At 35.9% G+C, this 14,888-nt stretch overlaps 1 protein-coding gene across 1 annotated transcript in view; it reads left to right on the top strand.

Annotated features, from left to right (window-relative positions):
• LOC124538209 (dynein regulatory complex subunit 7) overlaps window positions 1-14,888 on the top strand; it is a 171,746-nt gene that overhangs the window by 155,366 nt on the left and 1,492 nt on the right. Inside the window, exons 3-11 of the mRNA XM_047115183.1 lie at window positions 297-491; window positions 1,885-2,046; window positions 3,043-3,228; window positions 3,468-3,675; window positions 4,927-5,074; window positions 5,431-5,540; window positions 5,963-6,110; window positions 6,672-6,948; window positions 14,473-14,694. Of these exons, the coding sequence (XP_046971139.1) occupies window positions 297-491; window positions 1,885-2,046; window positions 3,043-3,228; window positions 3,468-3,675; window positions 4,927-5,074; window positions 5,431-5,540; window positions 5,963-6,110; window positions 6,672-6,948; window positions 14,473-14,694 (1,656 nt within the window). The remainder of the gene's footprint in view (window positions 1-296; window positions 492-1,884; window positions 2,047-3,042; window positions 3,229-3,467; window positions 3,676-4,926; window positions 5,075-5,430; window positions 5,541-5,962; window positions 6,111-6,671; window positions 6,949-14,472; window positions 14,695-14,888) is intronic.

The following is a 14,888-nucleotide window of genomic DNA, read 5'->3' as shown; positions in this document are numbered from 1 at the left end:
ATCTAACCCTACCACCAAGTAAAAGTATTCAGTCGTTTAGCTGTAAGAAACAGAGTTTCAAATTTTAAATATTAGTATAATATAACGTTACGACCCCTTAACATAAACAACATTAAAATGAATCAACAAAAGTCAATACATTTTATAAATAAAGCGACAATAGTTTTGATGGAATTTCCATTGCCTTCTGAGTTTGTATTCGCTATTGTAGCTTCACTTTAAGGTTCCATGCGTTCTATCAGGCTTTTGTTTCATATTCCGAGACTTAATATAAACCTTAAATGTTTCCTCATCAGCCGGAACGCATAATATCAGCGTACACAGCCATCGTGAGACGCAGCGGGAACCCGTTCGAGCTCGCCCACGTTCTGGTCTCCTGGCTGATCGGTGCTGGCTACGATGCCTACGTCGTGGTCGGCTGTGCCAAACGAGACGTCTGCATGGCGATACGATACAGAACCGTTTGCCCAGAAATACCTGATGAATCCGAGGTAATTTATGATTAAAAACATAAAGAAAATCCACAACAGCACGATTTTTAAGACATTTTCTACCTCGCACAATCACTCTATGGAACCAGCTTTCGCCGGCGGTTTTGCCAAATCGATTCGACTTGATTTCAAAAATAGAGGGTACTCCTTCCTTAAAGGCCAGCAATGTCATGTACATTGCACCCCCCGGTGTTGCAGATGTCCATGGGCGGTTGTAATCACTTTCCATCAGGAGACTTCTGCTCGTTTGCCCTCTACGAACTAAAAAAAAGAAAAACACTGATATCGCTTTTCATAGGACAGAATGTTCCTAATAGAACATATATTTGGACTTGGCCTTATCAGAATTGCGTTATAAAATCATTAAATTGTCCTGAGTTTATTCAAGGAAGCATTGTGTTACTTATAGACATTACTACTACACCGGTTCTGAAAAGAAAATACTGAGAAGAACCGGCGGCAGAAACTCAGCGGGTGTTTTGTCGTTTTTGTTTACAATTTTGAATGTGTTAAAAATGTGACTTTTTCATTCCTAAGGTGTGTACTCACTAATTGGAAATACCTAACTAAACTTTTTGCACGCCAATAATTCTTTAATTTTTTTTTATTTAGCAAGACTCTTTTTGTTATCCTGACTGCAGCATGTATAATGTACACACTTAAATACTGGCTCTGTTCAGTGATAGACTATACACACTGGAAGGCATTTACGTATGGCTTTACGTCGATTAATACCTTTTTTAATGAAATGCTCTACATAATCATAATTTATTTTTCTGACTTATAGTCGTCCTACGCACACTAATGTAATCATGACTCTTGTAAGCATGAACGTCACTCACACATAATAATGCACACCGATAAAAATTTAACGTTGAGTAGAAACTGTTCTTTTTTCAAAATCGTTATAACATTGATTGATAATAGAAATGTTGGTGTAAAGGTCATATATTCGTCACACTCATTCTGAAGAACGTTCACTCGAGTGAGAATGTCTATTCCGAATGCAAATGTCTAATATTATTCGAATGGATCACTAGTGAATGATATTTCACTTTTATTTTATTTGTTTAACGTGTAACTTTGAGACGAAGAGCAAAATTAAAGATCCACACTAATGCGAAAGTAACTCTGTCGGTCTGTATGTCTCGCTTTCACGCCAAAACTATTGGAATGATTTCAATGACTATTGATATACAAATAGTCTAGAGGATAAGAAAGGACATAGGCTATTTTTAAATTGGAAAATATTGTTGTAAACAAAGAGGTCTTATATCATATTTTCTACACGAGCAAAACCCTGGTTACAGCTAATATAACAGTTAAAATATGGAACCTTCTAATATCAGTTTATTTCTTACGTTTATAACAAGAAATGTATGTTTTATAAAAGGTCGTCGACGAACCCCCTCCGCCAGAGGAGGAGCCTCGGTACCGTCTCGTTCCGTTGCCGGATCTCACATCGAAATATTGCAAGGACATGGATCGAAAGGCAGCAGAGAAGCAGCAGGCGGAGCTGAACAAAATAGAGAATGAGAGATTGAAGAAGATTGCGGTAAAGTGTAATACAGCCTCGAGCCTCGTCGAGTAAAGCAATTGATTTATGTTTCAATAAATGAAACAAAAATAAGATTGGTTTGCAAGCGAGATGACGCGACTCACTTGCCTATTATAAAGATTTTCGTTAATTTTCTTTAGTCACTATAATAAGTGGAATGGGCAAAAAATTAGGTACCAATAAGACAAATAACAGTCAGTCAGAACGCGTGCATCTTAAACGATGATTTCAGGTTCAAACCCAGGCAAACAGCACTATGTATATGTCCTTAATTTGTGTTTACAATTCATCTCGTGTTCGGCGGTGAAGGAAAACATACTAAGGAAATGCATGTATCTAATTTCATTGAAATTATGCCACATGTGCATTCCACCAACCCGCATTGGAACAGCGTGGTGGAATATGTTCCAAACCCTCTCTTTAATGGGAGAGGAGGTCTTAGCCCAGCAGTGGGAAATTTACAGGCTGTTATTGCTGCTACTTATTTGTCCTCACTTTTTCCGTTATGAATAGTTGGCTTTCATAAAATGTTTTCTTTTACGGCGGAGCGCGAGATTAATTATAAAAACATTTAAACTCTTACTTAACTTGGTGGATTAAAAGACGCGATCTTTGATAAAGATCCACGACTGTTAACTTGATTAGACATTAATAGTAGTCATATGTTTTTTAATATATAATTGTGACAATATAACAGAAATATGTTTATTTTTGTGCATTTATATGGTGATGTCTGCCTGACTGAGTTCGGCCACAACGGCCATTATCAAGGAAGATAAGCCAGTGTAAAATTGTGTGCACAGTTTAAGTGCTTTCTCAGGTCTAAACGACGCTTGAATTTCTAAATCTTATAAATTATGCAATAAACAAACGCAACAAGAAAAACTAAAATCATTATAAATAACATCTATACACATATATGGTCGATGACAGCACCATTCTAAATCTTGCCAATCTAGATCCTATACTTTTAAAATAAACGTCATAATCTAGGAATTAGAAAAGCCCCCACCAGACGAGATAGATGGATGGCGAACTCATGCCTGGGTGCTCGTGCTACCAGGGTTCAAGGGAGTCGAAGAGCCCTTTTTCATTGAGCCCAGCGAAGGAAATGGATATCCCATAAGTGCGCCTCAATACCAACAACTCGACAGTATCTATAACAATGAGAATTATTATGTAAGTAAGATTGTCAAGCAATTTTATACAATTTAAGATACTCTACCAATTATGCTTCTTATAATATTAACATCAAGAGCAGTTATTGTATATATAAGAGGTATTATATCCAAAATAGCAGTGGAGTGAAAAAGTTCCAAAATAAGAAACATCTGCCCCTATTTTATACTACACATTCCGCAGAACGATGGACCTAACTGCGATAAAGAACAAATAAAAAATACAACGTTATTTTTCAGGTTAATCTCCAAAGTTGTGCAGAAGGGCTCGGTTCACTCAGTTATGATCTAAGTGACCTTACATGTTGGGAGCATTTGCTTGCTGGCGAGCCCTTCCACCGGCGACAGTTAGGAGTCGACTATGCTGACAAAAAAACGGCTTTCGACACAGAGAAACATCTGGACGTACCTAGTAGTTGGATTGAAAAACTCGATATATCTGCTGATGGTATAGTATATTGATTTAAACTAGGGTTGTAACGGAGGCCTTTTTACCGGAGGCGGAGGCAGATGCGGAGGCGATGAGTGTCACTTCCGCGGATGCGGAGGTTAACGGAGGCGGAGGCGAAGTTCAATAATGATGTAGAAAAAATAGTAATTTAGGGTTTTTTAAAGCCTTTGTTTCAAATACTTACATTTAAGTAAACATATAATAACTTACCAGATACATTATATAGTTAATTTTGATTATTAGAAGGTAATGTAATAAATATTACTTTCTCAAATTTAGGAGAGGTAAATTATATATATCAAACAATAATTTTGTGGCTTTATCACCATCCAAACGATTTCTAAGAGGATCATAAATTAAGCCAGCTGAACTAAATAGTTGTTCACTTGGCATTGAACTTGGCGGCGCCGATAAGTATGCGCGAACGATGGGAGAAAAAGCTTTATATTTATTGTTATTTTTCCACCACAATAATGGATCATCGTCTAATTTTTTTAATTATTTCTCTATGATTTCTACGTAAATAAACCTCCGTTAAAACTCCGCAAATTTTGTACGGAGGCGGAGGCGGAGGCGAAGGTACAATTTTTTGCGGAACTTCCGCAGTAACGGAGGCGGAGGCGAAGATCCGTTACAACCCTAGTTTAAACATGATATGAATTAAATATAATTTATTCAATAGTTTACGGGCCATCTAGCCATGTAAAGCCGGATTGATCCTAACCACTTGGGCAATCGTCGTTCCTGCTTCTAACAGAAGTAGAAATGCCCCATATGCATTTTATAAGAAACAGACTACATTGGACTTGAAATTTGTAAAAGATATTTGTCATACTTAACAATTTAGTAATTTACATTTAGAGCTCTTTGCATCAAAGTTCCTTTCATAATTTCGTGTGTCACCATGTTTAAATGTTAGAAGTATAATTTTATAAAAACTTTGTAAGTAGATCGACATATGTACATTGTATACAAGTTGTCGCCCCCGAGTTCGCTTGTGTTTTAGGGTTTGGTTGTCATGTGTCAGGCAAAGAAGTAGCCTATGTCATTTCTTGGAGTTCTAAATTACGTCATATGAAATTGATATTGTCATATACATTTTTGGGATCAGAAGAATTTGTCGCAATGAAAATGCTCTAATTGTATTACTAATTGTATACGATAGATGGCTCTAGTGTAATGGTTAGGAAAAATGGAAACATACTAAGATTGAAATAGATATATTTTAATAACCTACTACTATTACAGAATACGAACAAAGATATCCCGGAAGTCACAAAGTTATCCGTTACAAGAAGGTTTTGTTAGAAAAATTCTCCCCATACTCCGAGAAAGATGGAGTCATCAAAAGAATAATAATATACAACGACTACGCTCTGACCATTCCGCTTCTAACGTAAGGAAGTTATTTAAACAAACCAATCCTATATTTTTAAAGCTTCTAGAGAGAGCTATTAATAGCTTGAGCTGGCATTAACACCTTACTTACTGACTAAGAAACTACCTTAAGGTATAACTTTTTGTAGGTAGTTTTGGAAATCGGTACTGGATTTCTTATAATTTAGTCTTGGTTATAACTTTTTTTTTAATTAATACGAATATTTTTTTTCTTTTAAACTTTGCTTCGCGCTAGTCAGTATTTTTAACGTTGCACAGATTTAAATTAAAATGAAATTTCATTGCGAATAATATGTCTACTATTTACCTTCGAGTGTATTGTAATAATTGTTTACTAATGAAAATCTTTCGCAGATATGAATGGTACAAAAACAGGGTAGACAAAATGCTTACTGTCAAAATTGATCATCTAAAGCGAGAAGTTCGAGAAATATTCGGAATTGGAAGGAAAGATCATCTTTTAAGTGAGTATTAATCATATAATATCTATGTGCAGTCCTTACTACTTACCATAATATGGCCCTTTTTCCAGTCCACCGACAGATATAAAAAAAAACCGACATTAAAAAAAGTTAAGGTGACTTCACTCTAAACTATAAAGAACTCAATCTAGCATTTCGCCAAATCTTATTTCTACGTAAAAGCCCAGTGATAAAAAATCTGAAACAACTTAAGCGAAGGCAATTTTCACGTGCAGGAGATTAAAGTGCTTCTCAAGACAAGGGATTACTGAAACTGCTAATATCATTAATTCGAGCTGCTATAATCCTGTAATTTTGTATCTACCCAACCCGTTAACTACTAAGGACCGAGGGTTCGCAGTCTATCCTGATCTGCACATTATGATATCTTTCTAAAGATCTATAACTGTTTCCATTCTTCGCAGAGCACATATATTCAATGGACGCACCGCCTACGTCAGTGGAAGGCGAGCGCACACTGGAGTTCAACTACTACGCCCGTCTCGACCACCTCACTAAGCTCGTCTGCACCGCCCTCACCTTCGACGAATACTACACTGATAGGGAAGACAGGTGAGAAACTATCGTCAAAAATTGAATCCAATTTCTTTCATTTTCGACTTGGTCAAAATGAGAAGTCAGTCACTTTGTGGCATGATGGCTTTATGGTTAAGTAAAATAATATCCATATTAATTATGGCCAGATAGATTTAGCCACGGTAGACTATCCAAAGGGGAGCCAAGCAACTTTGCAGGACATATTATATATATATACGCAACTGCATGCACAAACACAGATACAATCTCTATTGCCTTACTCTCATAGTCTGATAGGACAGAAAATCTGGCAAATGTACTCCACATTAAAATTGAACTCAAATAACATATTTTGCACGAAACTAACTGTTTCAATTTTCTTTATTAGTTTATCTATTTTTTGAGAAATTCTTCCTCTGAATTGATAAATTCCTATCTGATCTATGAGAACTAGTCATTTTAAAAACCACTTAAATAATCAATCGTCAAATCGAATTGTTTAACCATTCATAGGTTAAATAAACTAAACGAATATTAAATTAAAATATTTTTTATTAATTTTTCTCTTGTTTTTAAATAATCTTGTTTCAATTTAAGGCTCGAGACTAGATTCATAACATATACAGAAGGAAATAAATTTGATCCTAAGAGACAAGTCAAAGATATAGTCGAAACATACAGTCGGAACCCTGACATTCCATCGAAGGATGACATATGGAAGAAAATATTTCACACACAAGACAATACAATAGATATTCTATACCATTATGATTATAATTTCGTCACTAACAATACGAGATTTTTTATCAAGCCAAATCTGGCGGAAACTGGTGGAAAAATTTTGTTCTATCCGGACAAAACGTCAGGATATATTGTAAGTATGTTGTTACTACATCACAAGAATCATTAACATTGTTTTAATGATAGTTAGGTAGGGCTGACAATTGCTGACCTTATGGTTACTAATCACGGCCTTTCATTGATATAAGAAGCTGTAAGAAATTGACCATTACTAGCATTTTCAGCTTACCCACAAATTTGGGCACTAAGATGTTACGTCCCTTATCCATGTAATTCTTCTGACTTACCTGCCGTTTGGACTGGAATACAACAATAGGCTATTTGACAATGCGAAAAATAAATTGTGAATTATTGTAATCAGTTTATATTATGAGTTTAAAAATGATTATTTACTAACGAAAGTTGAAAATAATACGTAATTTATTCAAAAAACCATAAATAAAAATTCAAATTTTCAAACGTTTGTCACGTGACACAAAACGCTCCTGATTGGCCGGGCTTATGATGAAGTCACTTTCTTGTAAACTTTGCTTTTCTACTATATGTACTACAGATAAAAATATTGAAAAGTGACGTCACCGACCGCATTGCAGCGTCATTTTTTTTCCAAGTAGAGAGAATCTCGGCTTCTGACTCTGAATACTTCCGATTTGATTGACTATGGAAATCGTCCTTAGCTTTCCGCGCTTTTCAGTAGCCGCAGATTTAATTTAATATGCAAATGTCGCGGTTTTTCGCGTAATTAGAGCACGAACGCGAATGGTTTGTTAATGACCTCGCGGCTTTTTTAATCTGTAATTAGGTCACAGCGTATCTTTTATAGGAATGTTCGGTCAATTTTTAAATCAATTATCAGGAAGCTTAATATCCATATCTATACCTATATACGTTCATGTCACCGGCCCGCTATAGTGTTTGTAACATTAGTCGTAAGAATAAATGCAGTTAGAACACACGTCTCTCGCTCATTTAACAAACCCTACCACAGTGACGAAGTAAATTCAACCTAATTACAACCATCATATGGTCGCAATCGAGCCGGACGAGAATCGAAAGACGGGCGCTGAAGCGGTACAAAACGCCTATGCAACGAAGTTGTAAACAAGTTTTTATACAATAGTACGAATTAATTTGTGACATTGGTTATTATTTAGTGTTTATTGGACGTTAAAATAAAAGTTTTTGGAACATTATCAGTGTAAAATGACTACCCAAGAACAAAATCAACTTCTCTCCGTATTAGAAGACACCGCCAGTTTATTGCAAAAAACACAAATCAACTTAAAAAAATGCCCGAAGGCAAGATTAACTATTGGTTATATTGAAGCACGGACAAAAATAATTAATGATTATTGGAACACATTTAAGAACGCTCATCGGGATTTAGTGAAAATTACACCAAAGGAACTCAAGGGAAATTTACCATATTTTTTAAACGAAGAATTTTTTATTTATGAAGATTTATATAATGTTATTCACGGAGATTTGAAGGATATGCTCATTAAATTGTCAACAAACTCATCAAACGAAACATCTATGAATACAAGTATTTCAAACTCATGTCCACAAAATAGTCTTTTACAACTGCCAAAAATACAATTGCCAACTTTCAGCGGTAGCTACGAAGCATGGCCTACCTTTAGTGATCTTTTTATTTCGTTAGTGCACAACAATACTAACTTAAGCGACGTACAAAAATTACACTATTTGAAGACAAGTGTTACCGCCGAAGCTGAATCATTGTTGAAGCATATTCAAGTAACGTCCGATAATTATACACATGCTTGGGAAATTTTGAAGGAAAGATATGGAAACAAACGCTTAAATTTAAACTGCACAATGAAAAGATTATTTAATCAGAAAAAAATAATGACACAATCGGATGCGCTTTTAAAAGGATTGTTGGATACTACTATGGAATGTTTGAACAACCTTAACAATATGAACATCTCAACGGACTCTTGGGATCCTATAATAATATATCTTCTGGTGCAGAAGTTGGACCCAGAGACGCACAGAAGCTGGCAGGAATATGCATACAAGGATGAATCAGAAGCTTTACCCACGTGGAGTGAATTTAAAAAATTCTTAGAGTCAAAGTTTCGTACCTTGGAATTGATGACAGCAAATACGACACAGCATTCCACTCACCAAAGTAGACCAACAGTGAGCCAACGTTCTTTCCATATTGCAAAGTCAATCAAAACAAAAAATTGTATCATGTGTAATGATAACCATACACTTTGTCACTGCAAACAATTTACGAAAATGGAACCTACTGAGAGAAACAATTACGCAATAGCCAAACGGTTATGTTTCAACTGCCTGGTGCCAGGACATTCAGCATTTAGTTGCAAGTTACCTGTGTCCTGTAGAATATGTCAAAGACGTCATCATTCTCTCCTACATGTAACCAAGAACCAGGAATCTGCGGCATCAACGAGCAATTCACAACCACAACCGCAAATTTCACAACATGTAGAAGAAAAGCAAGAAGATGTACAAGCACATACAATGATTGCGTTACACTTTACAACCAGACAGGGAGTAGCACTATTAGCGACTGCAGTCGTGGAAGCAGTAAGTGAACAAGGATACAACATTCCACTACGAGCGTTAATAGACCAAGGTTCACAAGCAACATTTATTAGCGAGAAGGCAACACAACTACTTAGGTTAGAACGTAAACCAATGAAAGGCAATGTCATTGGGGTGGGATCAGTAAAAACAGAAATCAAGCATGTGGTTCAGCTACAATTAAAATCGCGATGGGATCCAAATTTCAACTTACCTATTCAAGCTTATGTCATGTCAAAACAGCTGACCACAAAGTTGCCCGCCAGAACAATTGCGACACACCCATGGCCACACCTTAAGGGCCTCGAGCTGGCTGATCCAAATTATTTTCAGCCAGGTCATATAGATATACTCTTAGGAGTCAAGGAATATTCTGAAATATTGCAACAAAACTACATCAAAGGTCCTCCAGGCACACCGTGTGCACAGAAGACCAGCCTGGGATGGATTCTTTTTGGAGAAATTAATTCACCTCAACACGATACTTACGTAGTAATGCACCATCAAATCGACGTTGATGACCTGTTAAAATCCTTTTGGGAAGTAGAAGTAGATACTGAAAGACGCTTAACACAAGAAGAAAAGCTATGTGAACAAATATATGAAAACACAACGACCAGAAATGAAGAAGGAAGATATATTGTTAAATTACCGTTCAATACAAGTAATCCACTATCACCTGAAGGAAAGACTAAGGATATCGCCACACAAAGATTTCTACAGCTAGAAAGGAAATTTAAAAAATCACCAGACCTAAAAATTGAATATACAAAAGTTATAAATGATTACATACAACAAGGTCACATGGAAAGAGTTCCTGAAAAAGAAAAAGAAACAAGGTCAGTGTACTTACCACATCACGCCGTAGTACGTGACAAGGAGACTACTCGTACGCGCATTGTATTTGATGCATCCTGTAAGGGGATTAATAATATATCTCTCAACGATGAGTTACTAGTCGGCCCACAGCTACAAGAAGATTTAAGAAACCTAATTATGAAATGGCGGATGAAGCTTGTTTGTTTTGTAGCCGACGTTCAACAAATGTATCGGCAGATACTAGTGACGAAAGACGATGCAGATTATCAGCGGATCATTTGGCGTCAGAATGAATCCGATAACCTTGAAGATTATCGCCTTCTGCGAGTCACCTTTGGTACTGCCCCTGCTCCATATTTGGCGGTCAAAACATTGAAAAGAATAGCCGACGATGAAGGTGAAGGCCGACGACTATTCACAAGCTAAGCAAATCATTAAGGAAGATTTTTACATTGATGATCTTCTATCAGGCGCTGACTCTGTGGATGAGGCTATCATCATTGCGCAACAAATAACAGATATTTTGCAAAAAGGAGGGTTTCAACTTAAGAAATGGTCATCCAACAACATGCATTTTATACAGTCCATTGAAGAAAACAAAAGATCTACAAATATCAAATTAGACTTAAATCTTGACGGAACAATTAAAGCATTAGGTATTACATGGAACTTAAAAGAAGACAATTTTCGATACAATTTAAACTTACCACCGATAGGAAAAACTATTACTAAACGAGGAATCTTAGCTGACGTACAAAAGTTATTTGATCCACTAGGATGGCTGGCTCCTAGTACAGTTATGGCTAAAATATTAATTCAAAAATAATGGCTCGAAAAGATTGACTGGGATGAAAACATCAGTGACGTTTTAGAAGAAGAATGGAAAAAGTTACGATCAGATTTTGAAAATGTTAATAACATACAAATTGAAAGATGGCTAGGAACAACTAACGATAATATAGAGAATATACAAATACATGGATTCTGCGATGCCTCAATGCGTGCATATGCAGCTGCTGTTTACATTCGAACCATAAAAACAGAAGGAAATATTATGACAAATCTCATCGCTGCAAGAACAAGGGTAGCACCACTAAAGACAATATCCTTACCACGCTTAGAACTTTGCGGTGCTTTACTTCTCAGCAAACTTATGAAACAAATTGGACAAGCTATGAAAATATCAACATCCAAAATGTACGCATGGACAGACTCGTCAATTGTTATCTCGTGGCTTTGTGGAGAACCCAATCGATGGAAGCCATTTGTGGCCAATCGAGTGGTACAAATCATAGAAAATATTAACAACAAACATTGGTACCATGTACAGTCGAGTGACAATCCCGCAGACTTAGCCTCTCGTGGAATGTTTCTCTCGGCGCTGATGAAAAATGATCTCTGGTGGAGAGGTCCTAGCTGGTTAGCTGAAAAGGAAATAAAGATTAGTAAACAAGAAGTTATAATGACAGACATGGAAATGAAAGTAGAAAAGATTAATACTTACCTGAATACAGTAGAACCTGAAAAACAAGGAAAATTATTAGTATCACAATTTGAAAATTTTGATAGTTTAACAGAATTAATAAAAACATTAACTTACTGTAAAATATTCCTAAACTATAAAAAACAAGAAGAAGTTACAACTAAAAGTCTAGAAGACATATTACACATTTGCATTAAAAAGGTACAAGAAGAAGAATTCAAAGATGAAATAGAAAGTCTGAAAAGGAATAAACAAGTTACAAATAAAAGTCCACTGAAATCACTAACCCCATTCTTAGATAGTGAAAATATCCTCAGGGTGGGCGGTCGTCTCAGGCATACAAACTTATCTTATTCTAGAAAACATCCAATTATCATAGGAAGTAAAAATTTACTTATACCATTGATTATCGCTGATGCACACACTAAAACTCTTCATGGTGGAAGACAACTGATGTTAACGTATCTACGTTCTAAATACTGGATAATAAAAGCAAAATCATTAGTGAAAAGTTATATACACAGATGTCTCATATGTTCTAGAATAAAAGCTACTGCTAAATCTCAAATCATGGGAGATTTGCCAAAACAAAGGGTTACTCCTTCCAGACCATTTTTACACAGCGGAGTAGATTTTTGTGGCCCTTTTCAAACATTAACGTCAAAGGGTCGAGGAAATAAAACAATAAAAACATACATCGCAATTTTTATTTGTATGTCCACAAAAGCAATTCATATTGAATTAGTAGGAGATCTTACCTCGCAAGCTTTCATAGGAGCTTTCAGACGTTTTGTTGCTCGAAGAGGCAGATGCAGTCACTTATGGAGTGACCAGGGCAAAAACTTTGTAGGTGCTAACAAACAACTTGTAGAAGCCTGGAACGAAGCAAAATTAGACTACAAGGAAGAGATAGCACAAACACTAACAACAGATGGCACACAAATGCATTTCATACCAGCGTATAGCCCGAACTTTGGTGGATTGTGGGAAGCAGGCGTTAAATCCATTAAACACCATCTAAAAAGAATTGTTACAACTCACCTTACATATGAAGAGATGACCACGGTGTTATGCCAGGTAGAAGCTTGTCTGAATTCACGCCCCTTGTGTCCACTTGATGACACTGATTCTGACAACTTAGATGTACTCACGCCAGGACATTTTCTAATTGGAGAAGCACCCATCATCGTTCCCTCACCAGATATGAGTAACATCAAAATGTCTGCCTTATCACGCTGGCAACACACTCAAAAACTTGTTAGTGATTTTTGGCACAGATGGCAAGATGAGTACCTGTCAAGACTTCAACAGCGACCTAAGTGGCTAAAAACACAGAAGGAACTAAACATAGGAGATATAGTATTAATTAAAACAGATAATCTACCACCTGGAAAATGGTCGCTGGGAAGAATTGTTGATAAGCATCCAGGTGCAGATGGTTTTACAAGAGTATACAGTGTGAAGAGTAACAGTGCTATATCAAAACGATCTGTAACAAAACTCTGCGCTTTACCTATAGATTCAATGTAACAATAATGTAACTGATTTACTTGCAATTATTGTTTTACAATGTATTACTAGATTTGTATTCATTCATAAGCATTTAGTTGATCTAAAAAGGACCATATGTCCTTTTGGTGGGCGGTATGTTCGGTCAATTTTTAAATCAATTATCAGGAAGCTTAATATCCATATCTATACCTATATACGTTCATGTCACCGGCCCGCTATAGTGTTTGTAACATTAGTCGTAAGAATAAATGCAGTTAGAACACACGTCTCTCGCTCATTTAACAAACCCTACCACAGTGACGAAGTAAATTCAACCTAATTACAACCAAGGAATATATTGAAGATTTTTGTACTACGTACTCAGATATTTTGAGATAGATAAGTAATATTACTGTTATTACATTGTATATATACAATCGAAGGCAACAATGACTATTCTCTCAATAAATAAATCGAAAGTCACTTCATTATATAATTTATTTTTTGCAAGGCATTTTTAATATTGTTTATTTTCTCGAAAATAAATAAACCGTTGTCCTTATAAATGTATATAAAATTAAATATAGATTTACAAAACATGTCTAATCACAGAAATGGTGTGCGAATTAATTTTACCATAATTAATTTCATACTAATTAAAGAGAAAATTTTAAGCGATATATCTTTATTAAATTGGTTCATATTTATAGTACACGTATTGTACTTGATCTATTTATGTATTTAATACAGCCCAGTGGACCGAATACGTAGATTTTATCACGGAACCATCACTCGTTTAGTTTACATACGTATATATCTTTAATATGCCTTAGTTGTGCTCATAATTTATATCTTGGTTGGTAGTGAAGAAAAATATCGTGTGAATTCATATGTACGATGAGAGCTTGCCATATGTGTCTGCTACGCCGTACTGTAACAGCGTGTCTTGAACAAACTCCATTTCTTCTCTTTAAGAAGAAAGTAGGCTCTAGCAAGGCCTTGGGATGTGTACGTGTTTTTATTTAACTACTGTATTAAAGTATTAACGAACCGGCTTTAAACGGGTGCAATACTGATACTATACGTACAGAAGAATTTGTTTATATGCGACGTCACATTAAAAATCGGTTGCGTAATTTTAATTATTTAAGCATACGTAGTGACAGACCGCAGTAAGTGGCTTTTAATTTATGCTATGTAATGATAATGATGGTACCAAATATTCAGGCAGATCCGTGTACGAAACCACCTCGGCCTCTGGACGTATACTACGCTCTCTGTGACAACATGGAGAGCGAACACCATTCGCGGAAACACATCCGGGATCGCGAGTCCGACATCACGGGATACCTGAAGCAGCGAGAGTTCGAACTTGCCGAACCGGTGCTCTTTATCGGTCTGTTTGATACCGAGAGGAATGATGCAGCCAAGAAGGGTTGGCAGGAACAGGTAAGTTTTGGTGACAAAGGTAGGCAGATGCATAATCTTTATTTAGTATAAAAAACTTTTTTAATGACAAAATTGTGCAATTAGCTTCAAAAACATTCCAGAGTTAATCGTTTTGCTCAGTGAAGTCATAAAAATACAAATATATAAAAAGTATGTTATCGATATTACCAAAAATATTGGTCATATTAATATTT

The sequence above is a fragment of the Vanessa cardui genome, chromosome 20, assembly GCF_905220365.1.
Source record: "Vanessa cardui chromosome 20, ilVanCard2.1, whole genome shotgun sequence".
NCBI classification, from domain to species: Eukaryota; Metazoa; Arthropoda; class Insecta; order Lepidoptera; family Nymphalidae; genus Vanessa; species Vanessa cardui.
Note: the sequence above shows the minus strand (reverse complement) of the source record. Positions and strands in the feature narration are given on the sequence as shown.